General features: G+C 46.0%; 1 protein-coding gene across 2 annotated transcripts in view; it reads right to left on the reverse strand.

Annotated features, from left to right (window-relative positions):
• GNAL (G protein subunit alpha L) overlaps positions 1–17,833 on the reverse strand; it is a 1,214,381-nt gene that overhangs the window by 815,189 nt on the left and 381,359 nt on the right. The window contains exons 1-4 of one of the 2 annotated variants that reach the window (XM_069620482.1): positions 14,801–15,826; positions 14,453–14,525; positions 12,378–12,432; positions 11,971–12,090 (exon numbers count right to left, since the gene is read on the reverse strand). In XM_069620482.1, coding sequence (XP_069476583.1) covers positions 11,971–12,090; positions 12,378–12,432; positions 14,453–14,525; positions 14,801–14,939 — 387 coding nt within the window. In that variant the 5' untranslated portion in view covers positions 14,940–15,826. Of the gene's footprint in view, positions 1–11,970; positions 12,091–12,377; positions 12,433–14,452; positions 14,526–14,800; positions 15,827–17,833 lie in introns of those variants that run through there. The other variant, XM_069620481.1, reaches the window with a different exon arrangement.

Below are 17,833 nucleotides of genomic sequence, written 5' to 3' on the forward strand. Positions count from 1 at the left end.
AATACAAAGCCGAATCAGCCAGAAGACCTGTAAGAAAGTGCACCATAATGCCATGCCATGCGAGAACGTGTAGTAAGATCAGTGCTGTAAAAGTCATTTTCAAACACAAACTGTTAGTACCTTATAAGGAATGCCCAACGAATTCAAGAACATAAGGCATTTGCAAATATGTAGTTCTTCAGGAAAGATTTCACAGCGCGTACGAATGTGCCCTGGCCAAGACTTGGAATGGGTGATATCACTGAATAAAAAGTTCTGAAACAATAGAACAGTTTTAACAGGTTATTTCCAGATTGCAACCAAAAATACCTTTACACATTCTAGGACTCAGTGAATGTACTTATCCAACTCCAGTCCTGCAATATTTGGGGAAAGCGCTGGATGGTGGTCAGGGGGCAATTCGGAATAAACACGGTTTAGAAAACGGTCTTTTTTCCAGTGATAGAACACCTGTATCCTCTGAGGCGTTTTTGCGAGTTTGCCATCCGATAATGCAAATAGGCAACCTCTTTCCTGCTTTTCAACAGAAGTAGAATGGCCTCCAAGATCAACACAACTCCCAAAAGTTGGGATGAAGGGTTAATGCTTATCATGGAGGCATATTCTTTCACGGTCTATCAAACTCTTCTGTGTTGTTAATTTATGTATTTCTCGAGCAAAGTAAACAGTGCCAAAGTAAGCAGTCCGATGTGCAACGTGCATTGAAAGTGCAAAAAACAAACATAATTGCTTAACTCCAGCTATAGGCCACCAGCCCATCTTTGGTCTTCCAGCCTATCAGCCTCTGCGCTGTTTCAGGAAAAGCGGAATTGAGCAACAGTGTTCAATAGGTCACGACAGCAGAGCACTGTGGCGGTATTTCTAATGACAGCTTGAGCGCTTGTTGCTGTAATGTAACCCCCACCTTCCCTTATTTCGGATACAATGCCCAGGCTATAATAAGTAAATCCACACGTGACTTAGGTTGTGATGGGACAAAAGCTACAAAAACAGCAGCAATAATTGTTGCTACCAGATTTAATTCCTTAAAGAAGCAACAGCTAAAAATCCAAGCGTTTTAGTCCTACTTTAATGCACACTGAAAAAGCTACATTTAAAATATGGCAAGGACACTGGCCAAACAAATGTGCCTTCTCCATATGAAGAAAATGAGGGCCATATTCAAATGTGTCAGAGGTGTGGCCAGGCTGTTTGGTATTAGTGGGAGTGTGAAATTAATTATATTCTTAAAAAGATTAGTGGGAATCAAGTCTGCAGTTAATAACCATGATACGAATGTACACTTGCAATGCCAGTTAAGTGAGAAGGAGGTAAAATCACCCAGAGTTGTGAAGCTTCCCATGGCCAAGTTTGAAGAAGCCATCAATTCCCGTTAACCACAACCCCCCCCCCCCTTCCAGATTGTGGAACTAGTAGTTCTTCCCAAAGGAAACATGAGAGAAACTACAAGTCCAAGAATTCCAAGCAAGAATGGGACTGGATGGACTTCTCACGCATGGCCCTAGGAAACCTGAGAGCTCGAGCAGCCACCCTGCGTACCTTTTAGGCTAGGGCTAGTACTTAACAAGGGAGGTTTCACAACCTTAACTCTGCCTTTCTAGGCTATTACTTGGGCGACGGTTCATTTCTTCCGTTAACAAAACCCCATGGCAACAAGTTCAGAAGGCGGATAGAGGAATCAGAACCTCCCAGCTTGATAAATCTTCATCAGGTAGACTATAAAGCCAAGAATTACAACACGGCAAACCGTAAACAAATGCATACATAAGATAACAATCTTTTTTTTCAAGAAACGTTAAGGTACTTCAGATAAAAGAGGCAAAAGTTAGGAAATGAAATGACCTATTTTGGACACAAAAAAACAATACCCTAGGCGGACAGCCTTTTAGGAAGTGGACTTTAAGATTTCATGAAAATACATTTCCATGGGGCGAGTTTAAACCTCTTGGTTCACAGGCAACTTAAATATAAGAACCCTTGGAACGGCAGGAACTGTGTTTGGAGCATGCGACTGCTTATGAAAACTGTCAAAAATACAAAGAGCCAAGAACCGGCACTGTGAAGCAGCATTCCTCTACATGGCTGGCACCCTGCCTGCTCAAGCTGTGCAGAGGGTGGGAACGGTGCCAGCAGGGGAGGGATGTGCAGCAGACTGCCCCTGAAGTGTTGAGTGAAGCCCAGCCGACTCCTCTCCAGGAGGCCCCCGCTTGTCAGTTTAGGTCTTCATAACCGAGGCAAAAAAGAAAGTCTCAAACCAAGCTTGTATGTGCAATGTCCCTCGTCTGATATTAGATGGGGCGGATGTACTTTCGAGGCCACTGGTAAAGGCCATTCCTCTATTCAATTTCGAGGAATTGCCCTGGGGTAAACTAGCAGCACTTGCAAGACACCTCAGTTACTGAAGGGAAAGTCTCAAAAGAGCCCTCTGCAGTGGACTGCTGGGCAATGAAGTAGAATGAACGAGTTATATATACATTTCACGCTGAATTCTAGTTAAACAGATAAAGCCGCAAAATGTATTAATATTTGGGCATGATGAACCAGATTGACTCAGTCTGACACAGAGCCCTGGCCGTGGATTAAAATAGTTTTCACTATTCCCCATTAATATCCTGAAATGCCCCTAGTCTAAAGTGGCATGATCCTGGACTAGCTCAACCCTAAGGTAGGTCACAGACATAGCAAAATGTCCTCCATTATTAGCGAAATAGCAGATCACAGACTGAGGTTTCTGCTCGTTCAATTAGTACCTAGAAACTGAGACAAATTCCACAGAACTCTGCAGATACCAAAGTCCTGGGTAAGAGTCACGCATTACGATCAGAATCTCACCTGCATGTGTTGCTATTTTTGCAGAGCAAAGTATCCTTTTCTTCTCTGCACTTGCACAGCAAGCTTAATTTGTCTACAGGTTCTGAGCATGATGATATTTCACCCAAGGTGGTCATGCATAGAGGTGCTCGCACTTGTGCCTACAGTTACAACAGGTTAGAACTCCAACCAAGTTAGAAGTGCCCGTTTTCTATTTTGCTAGGCCCCAAGAACCACTGTGATGGGCAATGTTGCAGTACCTCACAAAGCGAGGCAGGGTAACTGCTGTTACCATCAGCAGGCCGGGAGAGGGGCAGCACATCCTTTCCCCCTCTCTGCTCCTCTCCTCCCCCTCCTAGTCATAGAGACACGCAGTCTGTCCTGCACAAAGCTGAGGAAGGGTGAGGTGTGAGCAATCACCTCACCCTTCCTTCATGCAACTAGGTGCTAAGCACAGAAGGACACAAACAGGCAGGCAGGCATCAGGTTCAAAGACCTGCCCCCCCCCCCCCCGGGTGCCAGATAGTCGGCTATACGGCCGGGGGCTGACACTTGACAGCCCCCACTACTATACACATCAAAGACCCAGGGCTTCCCTGGGTCTTATAAATACAGAGCGGCATGCTCTGAGAAAACACAATCAGTTTGTGGACCCTGAACGGGGACCCAAACACACAGGAGGTGCACCGTTCACTCACTGCCTTCCAAACCTTTGCTTCTTTTACACAAAACCCTCCCACCCTACAAATAAGGGAGAACAACAAAGGAAAATAACTACAGGGCACTGTACGGTGCCCACAACAAGTCGTGGGACATAAGAAAGCGGACACGGGCCAGAGGGGGTAACCCCAAGACCCGGTGCCCAAAAGTATTGTTTATTATCTTATGATATGTGATTATTGTTATTGCCATAACCAGATATGTACAATAATAACCTACGGCCTTTTATTGCCAACACTTGACAAACAATGTGTGAGCCAAATTATTTCTGGGTAAGGGTATGGTTTCGGCAAAGTATAATGATGCATGCATATGGGTTCAGCAGAAGGGCTCTTCACTGGTTTGCTACTTTTGAGGCTGGAGTTAGTATGAAAAGCTTCTGTTAGGACTTGTTGTATGCAAATTGACTGATCCGTTCAATATCTTTACAATAAACCTTACAACCGCTGTTGTCTCGGCTTATTTTGCTTGAGGAAAATACCCTTGAGGCCTTCAAGAGACACTAGACTCTTGTATAGCTTTGCACAATAGGAACCTGGTCTCTCCACCAAACGTCAATGAACACTATATTGACGCCACTACCAGTGCTGGTTCCTACTACAGAGAGCATGTGGATCCAAACCTATTGAGTCACTGGGTTCAATTGGAAGCTACTTATGGTGCATTAAGTCACCTTCTGCTGGATCCACTTCAATGTCACAAGTGGAGGCTCTTTACAGAATGCTTTCTTACAACCCAAATGCAGACCAAACCGACTTGATCAGTTATTCTACATCGAGGCTGGCAGAGGCAGGCACAGATCTCAGAGGGATCTTAAATAACAAATCGCAGCCCTAGCGTTAGCAAGACCTTGCTTTCTTGCTTGCCATGGCGACAGTAAAAACTAGCAGCATGATTCTGGAAAAATAAATAGGCAAATATCTTTTGGGGAGGAATAATAAGCAATTTAAGCCAGCACTCCCATCCATTCATCATGGTTTCTGTTGGATTCAAGCTATTTCCATTCCATTCGTTCATCCATCCATCTCCCTCAGACAAACCTTTCGAAAAGTTACAGGTGGCAACCACAAAGTGAAAAAAACGTACTCTGCTCATAACAACAACAGTGCAATTGAAAGCCTTTCACAGGGATGTCTTCAGACGCTTTCTAAATTCTTTGCAGAGCAGCAAGACCAAACCGAATCCATACTTGATCCCGACAAAGCCAGCGGTTAAAACCAAGGAGAAGGTAATCAGCTGCTGTCTCCTGACCTGGGGAGGAGGCAATCCACTCAAGAGCATTTCCCAAACTCCTGCAAAACACACGCTACCGTCAAATGATTTCTGGTCAATAATACTGAGGGTAGCGCACACAACGTGTAGACGTGATACTATCTGTTAATAGAATAGTACTTTCCTCATGAATTTGATGGACATTTTTGCATCAAAGGAGACTGTACAATAAAAGGCACGAGTCTAGCTGCAATGCAACACATTCTTCCAACCTATTCATCAAAAAAGATGGCACGCCGCTATCAAAGTGTATTCTGAAAGCTTACCAAAGTTCAACCCGACTTCTCGATCATAGGCTACAAACGCACCCAATTCAGGACTAGTGTGATCGGGCCTTCAGGCAGGGAGGAGTTCACCTGCTGCAAAACTGTTCCCTGCTCAGACTAGTCTATTACACTGCCCAGCAGCAGCAGCAGCAGCAGTCTACTCTAGAGTGGGGCTCAGACAATCAAGCCACCAAATTGTGAAGGGATACCCAGAGTGAACTGAACAGAGGAACATAGAATGACCAGTACTGGACGTTTTTCATTCTGAAACAATGAACTCGATTTTAACATATAGTGGCTCTACAATAGCAGCTAATGGCTGACGCCCATACATTAGGCGGCCCACAAAGAGCTTTACACTCAGTCTCTCAGCTTCTAAGCATCGTTTTCTTTTTACCTGAACGAATTACTCATTTTGGCAGGGAGCAGAGGTTAAAAGCAATATTCAGGTGGGAGCATCCTCGCCTTTACAAATAAACACAGGAAAAGGGACATTGGAGGGAAACCGTATTGTTTCCTAAAACAGTCTGTGCCCTTTTTATTTCTGCTGTTTCTATCATTGATAAAGGCTGTGGCATTTCGATCAAAACAGCTCCCCTGAAAAGGTAGTGGTAGGAGACCCCGTTTGAGGGTTGCGGGGAGTGTTGCAGCGTCACTCAACACAAAGGCATCCTTGTTGCTATCCCTCACTTTACGAAGTCTTTATTCTTTGGGCAAATAAATTACATTTTAGAACTTATTTTCCCTTTATTCCTTCTAAAATATCATCTGATTTGGTTGCGCCTTCCTTCATCCCCACACTGCATGCCCATTTCGCCCTGCTGTAGACTGCACCCAGAGGTGGTAGAGGTTTGAGGCCTGCACTGCTCTGGTAGCTGGTCATAGGACAAGGCCATACGCAGCCTCCAGCAGAGAATGACGGAGCTCCACAAGCATCACAGCTATAAACGGGACCCCCACAACTAACCCTCCTTTAGGCCTCGACAAACATTGCTTTTCTTTACCGGAGATGGTCTCCCTTGCTCATGAGTCAACCCTCTAAATCCCCCCCCCCCCCATGTGGACATCCCACCCTACCGCCCCCTTCCCCACAAAACAACCTCTGCACTACTCCATAAGCATTCTTACACACTGCTCACACTCCACACACACCAGCTGCCTCAGATGCAGTGGCAGGTCATGCAGTGCCACCAGGCTGGACCCAATGAGGCCCATCATGCATTTGCTTATAGCCTCTGGCAGATTACACCACTGCACTCCCACCATCCAAAGGTTGGTAAACCCCAAAGGCGTGCAACATCAAACCAGCTTACAGTACCAAAGGGCCATGTCAATGCAGACGAGTGCTAGACCGGTACCATTAACGTGACCCCGCTGGTTCACAAAAAACTACAACGCTTATCAATGGGAGTGATTTTACTTTATAAGCTAGGAGCAGCCAACTATCTTAGACCCAATCTCTAAAACGGGCCTGGTTCCATACTTCAGCCCACCAGTAGAACATGCTGGCTGGCTCACCACAACACATTTGGCCAGAGCAAGTGCCCCATCCCAGCTGCTGGTAAGAGGTACTAGCCAGTTTGTATGTGGCTCTGCCTGATCATTGTCCATTGCAGGCCAAGGAGAGGTGTCGGCCCATCTTTGCAGTCGGGGAACCTAAATTAACCTAAATGAGAATACTTTAAAAATCTTTGAAACTGTGCCGCCTGTTTTGGGTCTCTGAGCAGCACACCTTGTTCTTGTGACCGGTACACATCGCCAGAGGCTAGAGAGCCTGCATCGACCTTCAGGGCTTTTCAAATGCGCATAGGACGCGGCATTTGCTCTGGATTAGTGAGGGGTGGTGGCCGAGCCAGCCTATTCTGCTAGGAGGCAGGGGAAGAGTGACACTGGGGAACTTTAGAGACTGGGCCAAAGATAGCTGAACGGTTCCCGGCTAGTAAACTGCAGGCCCTCCTAGTGTCAATGCATGAACCAGCTACCTGAAACCATCACTTGTAGACTCCACATAACCAGAGACCGCATTTTATTCTCCCAATGCCCTTTACACAGAAGTTCAGCTGGACACCCAAAGACTGCACTCAAGGACAAATAAACCATGGGCCTTGGCTTTGAGTATTACCCATGCGCGTGCGTATGCAACATTTAAATAAACTGCACTGAACTTGTGATAAAACTGCATGCCTCTTCCTTGGTCTGGATTGTTGGAGCATGTTGAGGCCTGCTAATGCACAGGTGTGCATCGCCAATCTCCACTGGGCTCCACACTTCCGGTGAGGTCGAGTGAGAAATAGCATCCGTCTTACCATGTTGGTGATACCGCACAGAATCTTCTGACTAGTATATGCTGACACTGCATAACATGCACACTTCTCTGATGGCGGTTCTGACGTCTGTTCGTTGGTCAGACCCGAGGGCAAGTACTTCGCCAAGTGCTCTAGAAAGGTTTCGTTAAGGGAGACTCCATTAGGACATGGGAGATGCACGGACCACACACGGGTCTGTAGGGACCCTACACACTAGCAGCCACTTCTCCTGTCTTTACAGTCATGGGGGCAGAGGAGGGGCACAACTATATGAAATATCGAATGCACTGAAAAGATGGCTTGCACGTTCATTTTTTGGCATCAAAGTTTTAGTAATGGGTCAACTGAGTCACTGGCTCTCCGAATCCGGACTGTGAAAGTTTTTGTAGAATTGCCTTGCCTTCTTTTTCATTATGGTACTTGGTTGTCGGTATTTATTTATTTTTTTAAATCAAGAATTCGTTTGCCCCTCACCCTTTTGGTTGAAGAAAAGCCAGATGTGAAAAGAGCTGGAAAAAAAAAGGAACAGCCCAATGAAATCAACTGATTGGATCTTTTTAGGCAGGATAAACTAACTTGATCTTTCCATTACAAATGGATGTTGATTTCACAAGGAGCACTTCGGGTGTTGGGGTTTATGAAATGACGAGGTTTACATCATGTAATAAACAAAAAGGTGACTGCAACTGTGTCTCACTCTACATCAGGCCAGTCCCTGTGATAACTTTTGGTGCAGGTTGTATGAAATAAGTGGGCAGCACAGGGCCACGGGTCAATGAATAACGAACACGGGGCGGTCGATGCTTGACTCACTAAAGGACCTTCCATAATAAACGTGTGCATGACCACTAGTTCATGTATTTAGAAAATGAATGCACCACTACCCTGCAGGTACAGGAAAATATTCCAATGAAGGTTTCCAACGGCGAAAGACCAACAAGTGGGCCAAAGAGCTCCGTAAGCTTGATTCAGTGGTTTCGAAGTCCACTGAAAAATCGACCGGTGGAAGGTGAGTGCAGTCGGCTTGTAATGCTTCCGAGGATAATAAAAGTAGTACAACGCAGAGGGGGCGATGACAACACAACCGTATCACACGTCCAGAGTCAACTAAGAGCGTGGCCTACTCGGGTGTGCTATATGGCTGGTGAATAATCGACATTTACTGGTACTAAAGTACGCAGCGTTTTCTTTCCAAATTCTCGGAACTTCCCATTGTTCATAACTTTCGGTATGCAACTCATGTCAAGTTACAAATTCACACTTTTCCCTAAACCCATTCAACAAAAGCAACACATTCACATCCAAGACTTCTGGGAATCTGAAGTTGGTGACCTGTTTCCCAAACTTCCGAAAGTCAAAGTTCACTTGCCGCCTATCAAACGCCATAATCCAACAGGGTTAATTTTTCTTTTGCACAGTTTTGAACTACAGGTATCCCACAAGCCGGGGGGGGGGGGGGGTGGAGGGGTTAGGCGCTTTAGGCGACTGTAGCATCTGAAAGAAGGAACAGGGCGGGTAGGCCTCAAGTTCATCTTTACAAGACGTGGAGGCAATTTTATCTCAAAATTTCAAAGAATGCGTTTTCCCAGATGTAAAAAAAAAAAAAAAAGTGCACGTGGGACCATTAGTCAGCACGAGCACGTGCTGCATACATTAACCCAATGCCTGCTCTTTCCCGCACAGAGACCCCCATCCCTGAAACGTCCACTTGGTGCATGAAACGGGGAAGGGGCAGACTGCATCACAACTTCCAACCGTCCAACCCTCAGACAACTGGTAAGACACGTTTGCATCCATAAACAAACAACCTCACTTCTTGAACAAAGGCGTTTGGCAGTTGACCCGCCCACTTAATTCCAGCAACAGCACTTATTAAGTGATGGGGAAAATCGAGGGCATCGTTACTTGTGTTTTCCTAAAGGAACGGAATTCCAAGCATTTTAATGTGTTTTGTGAATTTGTCAACAGTGACTGTGGGCACGTGACTCGAGTGGATTAACCAACACTATCAGGGCACACTGAAGCCCTGCAGGTGTGGACGCTAAGCCAAAAGTGTTCATGGAACAGAATCGCAGCGCACTTTTCTCAAGAAACTGTCACAGTCACTGTAACAGTACAGGGACACACATGATTCAGAGTAAAACAATTGGACTGTTTCGTTCTAAAGTACTGTCTTGGTGGCCTACAAGAAATGCAAGATCAGCTTGGGTAACCAGGTAATGGCTTACAACAGGGACACCTTTTCCAGTCCTGAGCTGACAGTTTACAAATTACGTTACCATCAGGGGTACACGTCCAATGTGTTCAACCTTCAAGATTACAACTGCAGAAATGTATTAAATTCAAAGGGGTAGAAACGTGATGGCCATGTGCCTGAAATCATCCGCTGACCCCTTTCACTGCACGTCACAAACTCCAAGAACGTTACTTTTCCCCATAAAGTCAAGTTCAAAAGATATGCATTTTACTAAGTGTCCAGTACCCTCTGCCTTCAGGTCGTTTACCACACAGGCTTGATTTGGAAAATGCACAATCTTTAAAAGTGCATTTCATTTAGAGCATACATGCACACATCAAATGCTGTTCATTCAGTTGGTGAGAAAGCCCACATGGCCACTACATAGACAAATGAAGTCATAATTTACTTTGTGGGGGAAGAAGTAGACTAACACAAAACGATAAAGTACATTTTGAAAGTCAATAAATCAAGTTCTCACATTGTTCGTTCATATACGATATGATATCGGTCAGTCAGGTGAGCGAATAACCACCATTTCCAACATTAAGAAATTAGCTAAGACTACTTCCATGCCATTAATTCCCTATTCCACTTGGGAGATACTAGCCCAGGCCTTTTTTCCTTTGCATTCTGGGATTTGTAGTTCGATTTCCCCATTAGAAGTTACGGATTAGTATCCCCACAATACATACAGCAATCACAACCTAGCAATCAACTCCTGAGTAGAATAGGGCCTATACGAGACTATGCTACACAGATGACCGACTCCATATCTTTGGGAAACACTTTACTAGTCTAGGATTTATTTATTTTTTACATGTCATTACGGTTATGCCCAGGAGCCCAATTCGTTCAATGAACGCCAAATAAGTAACTCCCAAAATGTTTTTAACAAAATCCTGAAATTGGAAATGTGATGAGCTGACAAGAGGGCCTACTTTTAAATTAACTGGTTGACCTGGCAACCGCATCACAACTCAACCCAGGAGTTTGATTAATCATGGCTGATACAACTGTCAACAAATCTTAAAAGTATTAAACAATTGAAAATTCCTCCTTTGTAGACAGACGCAAAAGATACTGCATATCATTCATTACATTGTTACATGTGAGCCTGTGAAAAATGTTAAATACTTTCTAAAACACAAGTTTGCCAGTTGGTTTTACAAATAATCTGTTCTGTGAGCTCAGAACATATTCTTTTCACAGGACTGCCAACAGAACATTTACATTTCATAATGAGAAGCAACACAGAACAATAAATTAAACAAGTTCGTGATTTTTGACCAGTGAAAAAAAAAGTTCAGCAAATGCGAGTCAAGCAAGGGCTGTTTGTCTCATTTGTAACAAGTGACGAATCACCTGTGTGGCCACATGTGTCGTCCTGGAACAAACACAAGGCCTCAAGAGCATTATGAAGAGAAAAAAAGAATCCACACCAACAAACTTCGGCAATGTCATTGGCAGAGCTCCCAACTGGACTCCCTCCAGACATTGGGGCAATGTGTCCAACACAAACTTCCACCTGCCTCTTGCAGGAGAAGAAAGAAGGCCTTGGCCAACCAGAACTGTTTGAATGAAAGGCCACAAGACAATAGCCCGGGTCGAATACGACTCTGTGGCCACATTACAAGCCAAGCCTGCTCTCTACGACTCCCACAGCTCTCTGCCAAATCTAATTCACGATTACAAGTGTGCAGAACCCAACACAAAAGTTACAAACCAAAGAAAGCCAAATTCCACCCATCAAAAGTGTGCCCACGGTCAAGTTAAATCTCTTGACTGTTGCCCACTTCAAAATACAATGGATGGTGCATGAAATCCAAATCAGTGTTCCACAAGGATTTTTAAAAAAACGGGCACACACTCTCTTAAGTTAACAATCATCTATCTGCCCCACCTGCGTGGCTATGGCAATGAAGTATTTTCCAACACCTCCATGTCAATAAAAGAAACCAATCCTGGGGCTTGTGTAAATAAATACACCAGCTGTGACATTTGCCTTGTGCGGCAGAGCACTGTCGAGTGCATCCGGCCCTCCGTTCTTACCACTCAAAAGTCATGCACCCTACACAACATCCTAACTGTCCAAACAAGATGGCGCCTCTTACTAAGCACCTTCTCTCTGTCCGAGTCATTGTGCATTCAATTGTCGGACACAGAGCAAACAAATTAAAATGTACAGTTAAGCGTGAAACAAGTGTCGCTCCAGGAAGTCAGCAAGTCATCCCAGCACCAAGGCGGTCACAAAACCAACATGAAAAACCACACACCTTCCATTTTGGGGTGGCAGAGAACTAAACATCTTTTGTGCCACAGAACACAAATCCTAAAGAAGCTATAAAAAGCATCTTACCTCTGTGTAGTCGAAGTCAGACAATGGAGCTATACTCTTGATGTAGTCCATCCGGAATTGGTTCTCCGGGTTTCCCACTGGAACTGGAGGTATTAAAGTGCCCATTGCAGAAACTATCGTCTGGAGTTGGGATACAAACGAGGGAAGAAGTGAATAGAACAACCTGTGTTGTGCACAACACACCCTTTTCACCCATCTACCCATGTCTAAATTGCTAAACAGTTGCCTTTTCTCAAGCTTGTAATGTCCCCCAAAATACTCTAATGTTGCCACACTGCAGAATTGTATCACCATCATTTGGAGCCCACCCAAACTAATCACAAAATAAGCAGTCTGTGTACACACTCAACCCCAAACTGTGTACAACACACCCCACGACCTCAGTAGCTGATAACACAAAGACTTACCACAATAGCGTCTTTAACATTTTTCCGAATGTCTTGTATTTTCTGTTTCTTTTCTCTGCATGAAAAAGGACGGTTTGTAATTTACTTTTGTGCCAACTTCATAACTCTGTAAACTAGCAATGTGTGGCTATTCACCTTAGATTTAACTTGAGGCACATACATATCGCCACCCCTCCCCCTCAGCCAATTAAAAAGGTGCATGCCTAATTTACAAACCCAGTAGAAGAGAGTGATCCGCTATGCATGTCTAGTGTCTTACCAATAACACCTGTAAATTGACAAACTCATGCTATAGGAAATTAATCTCACACACAGTGTTTGACTGGTGATGGGAAATATGAATGTACATTTTTATATGCATGTTAAATGGCATTTAGCCTGTTTATTGTGCTCCCACATTGGGCAAATAAGGGAGGTAAGGGACGGGCAAGGGGATATTTTCTGCAAAATTACACACATTTGGACAAGCAGGCGAGCAGGGATTCGCTTTCCAAAAGCCACCTTTGTGGATTGTGGGCATTTTAAGGGTGGCCTCTGAAACACTATACAGCAAATGGATTTAGAGTCCCGTGGGTCAATTTTTTTAAATGTATTTATTGTTCGCTTGTTAGACGCTTGTACAGCAAGTAAAATACGATTTCAAATTGCCCACAGGGCAAGGGAGGGAACAAAGGAGTGAAAACACATTTAAAAGCAGTGGAGGGAAAAAGGAAAAAAAGGACGAACCTACTACCTTGTGAGTATTCAGAACGTGTAAGTGCAGCAAGGAAGGACAGAAGGGGGTAAGTGCTAGGGTGGCTAAGCTCGTAGGTGAGCCACAGATTAAGTGTAAGGAGAGTGCTACATGGCAGGAGTCGCGTTAGGTGTGAGTGCGAACCTCCAGAGTAGAAGGTGGGCCAAGGCAAGTGTAGACGGGAGGTGAGGCAATCAGGTGTGGGAGGTCAGGGGCCCCGAGGATGCACAAGGGCCCAGGACACGAGTCACAGCAACTGTGAGATTAGCAGAGGATGGAAGTAGAAGGTAAAGAGGAAAGCCTTGAGGCGCTTCCGGAATTTAAGAAAGCCCTGCTCAAGACGCAGAAGGAGGGGGAGGCTGTTCCATGGGAGGGAGTCATGCCTCTTCAGGTCATCTTGGTGCATTTAACTAAAGTTACAATATTTTTATGAGCTCCCCCTTTAACTTGCCTTTTGAGGTGGTTGAGATAATCGGAAAGGCAGTGATGAAAACTTACTTCCGGCCCAGTGGATTGCTGTCTGAGCTGTCAAAATACCTGTGCTCAAACCCCAGCTTCCCCACTTGAACACACTGTGTGACACTGGGCAAGTCACAGTTTGCTTATCTGCTTAGAAAAGGGATATGCGCCAAACATAGGTTTGCACGAATATTAACATGCACATGAAACATTGAAAGCGCCATGGAAGCAAATGACAGCAGTGGCATTCCAGTCACGTGGTCACATGCATGCTTTGCAAAGAAATGTGTTCAATAAAAAAGGCCACGTGGCAGCACAACAAATAAAACGTGTGGGCATAGTTCGCGTTGGCATAGTCCTGTTTCGGAGGATAAAGCGGGCCGGGGGGTTGGAAAGGAGACACTCAGGAAATGCGTATGGTATTAGGGGTCGCCTGCAGCAGGGAGGCACGGCAGGCAGTGCAGGGTCTGATGTACGAGCTAGGAAAGGTGGGTGCATTTATTTCGCATGAGAAAGCAAGCCTGGGGAGAGAAAGAGAGGGACACAGTACAGCCTCGAGTTATTCGCTGCTGTGTGCAAGTCTAGTCGCCATGTTGTTGCTACACAGGGGCCTGTTAAGCGCTGCAGTAGCAACAGTAGAAAATACAGTAGAGAGGAGGCCGGGAGGAGAAGGCAGGCGGGCATGCCAGGCACGGGGATACATGGCCCACAACGTTCACTCCATACGCACACAGCCCACCAAACCTCATCCCGAGCCCAAACCAGGGCAGAAACGAAGCCTGCGCGATCGCCGGCTAAGATAACCCATGCGTTAAACGGCAACAACCGCCCACCCGCACCACTACACCTGGGCGCAATACAGTAAAAGAGAGGACAGGCTTACTCTGGGTTGAATCCGTTGACGTGCAGGATCCGCATCTGTTTGACAATAGTGCTTTTCCCCGACTCGCCGGCCCCTGCATTAAAAGGGATATAGGGTAATGGGAGGAGGAGAAAAAAAAACAGAGGACACACGTTATGGACTACGAAGAGCATTACATGCATGGTGCAGAGCACAGTCATCACACCGCATTGCAACCCTATGTATATGGGGTGGTTCGGGGGGGGGGGGTGTATACAACGCAGGCAGCCCCGCTTGGCATCGCCGGACAGAGCACCCGCGGGAGGCGGTAGCTGCCAGCCCTCGCTCCCCTGCCCCTAGCAGCACGCGCACCCAAGCCCCGGCTCTCACCCAGCAGTAGCAGCCGGTGGGTGGCCTTGTACGCCAACCGCTCCTTCTGCAGCTGCTTCTCGATCTTCTTGTTGGCCTCGCGCTGCGCCTTCTCGTCGATGCGCTGATCCTCCGTCTTGGTGTTGCCCAAACAACCCATTTTTCCCTATTTTTTTGGTTCCAGCGATTCCGAGAAATGGGTAAAATTGTGAAGGGGGTGGGGTGCGGGGGCAAATACACCCCTTGCCCCCTTTGACGTGCCTATCTAGATATCCTTATTTAAAAAAAAAACATAAATATAAAAAAAAAGGTAAGAGGAGGTGTTATTTTATATTCCCGCGACGCATATGTGGGTGGTTAAAAATAGCCCCAGTGGCTGCTGCTGCTGCTTCGTCCTCCTGATTGTGCCCCCCGTTCCACGGTGCTGGATTCGCCGCTCTCTCTCCCCCCTCTGCTCCTTTCCCGGGCCTGCAGCAGCAGCAGCGGCGGCCAGGAAATACCCGCTGCCACCGCCGTGCAAGGGAAGAAGGATTCAGAGAGGAGGGGACAGAATCTGTAAAAAATGTCTATAAATAACACACACACACAATGAAGAGAGAGAGAGAGAGAGGCTCCTCCTGGAAACCAGCCTAATGCTGCTGCTGCTGCCTCCCTCACCACACACGCGCACACACACACACAATCCCTATATTCCCCTCTCTCGAGCGCGCTCTCACTCTCTCGCGCTCTCCCTCTCTCTGTAAATTTAGGGCTATTTTCGTCTTTCCAACTCAGAACTGACTCTTTCTACAAGACCAGAAAATAGCCCAAACTGTAGGGCCTTCTTTATTTATATAATTGTTTTCTATCCCAGCCTTAAACCCACCGCTGTATTGGACAATGATTGTGCAAGCCCCCCCAACCCCTTCTGACAGAAGCAGCCAAATTATAAGCCCACCCAATACAAATTGCCACAATATGTGTAACTGCGAAACAGTTCTGGCTGTACAAGCAGTTCGCTCTATAATAAAAGAGAGGCAGAGGGATTGATATACGTCACAATAATGTTCTCAGTAACGGGGCTCCCCACCCTACACTGCTACCCCCCCCTGCCAACAGGAGAGCTGCTGCGCGCGCCACTTGTGCCCCCTTTCACAGCGCACTGTCAGAAGTAAGGCGATGGCGTAGTTGTTAGGTGGGTTCCATGACATGTACTTTACTGCCTTAATCTATATATATATTATACCAAAGGCAAAAAAAAAAGCAAAGCGTCGGTGGTGGCGGGGGTGCCCAGAAGACGGTGGGCGAACTTAAGGTTGAGATAGGACATGAGATAAGTTGTCCCTGTGCCCGCTCTTCCGCCTCCTGACTGCCTCTGTGTGTGGTGGAAACGCACGTTGGTTGCTGGGGGGCTCTGTCGCCGTGCGAGGGAGGGCTGGGGAGCCCAGCGCCGCTGCCCTTGCTCCACTGTCCCGAGGGTCAGGCACCTGCTGCGCTACCCCCTCATTCTGCGCCTCGCTCGCCCCCTGGAACCCCCTCCCCAGCTGACAACAATAACACCCCCCCCCCCCGCCTCAGTCAGCTCTCTGCGCCGGGGGCGGGGACTTCTCGAGGTGTGGCACCGGGCAGGAAGCTCCTTGCCAGGAAGCAGAGCTCTTCCGCCCCTTCCACTTTTTCTCCGTACTAGTTTCTGCTGCTGCTGCCGGGGATTTTAGCCTGCCCCGGGCCGTGAATGGGAACCACGCACGACCCCCGACCCCCTCCCCATCCCCCCGGGGAACAGGCTAAATCCAACAAAACAATAGTGAAAACTCCCTGTCCAGAGATAGTCCTCCCACCGAGGCAATGCGCGTGTCCAGTGTGTGTATCGACCGTGTGAGGCCACCGACTGACGTTTATGTTCCAGTTTGTGCCAACAGTTAACTCCATGCGCCTTTGTGTGCCACGGTAGGGGCTTGTCCTCGGGTATACTATCTGGCTCTCGAGGTGCCCCCCGGTCACGTAGCACTTTCAGCCCAAGTTATGTTGTTCAAATGTTGTTCCTTGTAGTAGTTTCTAGAACTGAATGTGGAAAATGCGGAACTACAAGTCACAGAATTCAACGAAAAAGCATGCGTGTATGCCCATTGCTGTGACTAATGGATGGCGGTTGCCCATTTAAATCGGAATGTGCACAACATACAGTTTCTGTAAAAGAACACACAACACCCTCTCCCCCAAGTGTAAACCATTCATCTAAAGCAACCTTCGTATGGTAAGGGGTCACATCTCTACTATACCTTACTCTTTTAGATGATTTTTCTTTGCTGCCCTGTCAGTATTTTCTCCATTTTGTTAGAAGTTTCTGATATTTTAATACATTTTTTTTCCAAGGAGTTAATTTAGTATTGGTGACTACCTGAGAGATAATGGGCCCGAGATGACGCATTCCAGGAGCGAAGCCTAATTGCAGGTTTTGTCAAAATACGACCTCCGAATCAATCAAGCATATTTGAATGGATTGTGAGGACTATAGTAAGAAAAAACCATCTCTCGACGTTCGGCTAGGAGTTTGCACCGCTTATTCTGGAATTTTTATAGAATTGCTTGTTCCAAGGTTCTCCAACCAATTTATTAATCGCTTTATGCAAGTTGTTATCTGCAATGAGTGCTGTTATCCTTTATTGATCCAGCACTTAAGCTGTTATGAATGTAGGATTTATTGTTATTAGTGACCCTCTCCTTGACAAGCATTTTATAAATAGCATTACATATATAGCATTATATATATAGAGAGAGAGAGAGAGAGAGAGAAAGACACATTTTATCCCTCTTAATGTTGTTTCTACTTCTTCTCAAGTAATGATTGTTATTTAATAGTGTGGTACTATAACTGGCATAGGTGTATGTATATTGGTTGTAATTGTATGGTGAAAGGTTATATTAACCATAAACACCCCAAACAAATAAGTATTTACAGTAGCCGACAGAGTGATAGCCTCTTTGATGCACTGTCCAGTATTAAAATGCCAGGCAATTCTACTCTAAATAAAAATACAAACAGCAACACCCCAGACACTAGGTTCCACTCTATGT

The sequence above is a fragment of the Ambystoma mexicanum genome, chromosome 5q (genome assembly GCF_040938575.1).
Source record: "Ambystoma mexicanum isolate Mex_15411 chromosome 5q, UKY_AmexF1_1, whole genome shotgun sequence".
Lineage (NCBI taxonomy): Eukaryota > Metazoa > Chordata > Amphibia > Caudata > Ambystomatidae > Ambystoma > Ambystoma mexicanum.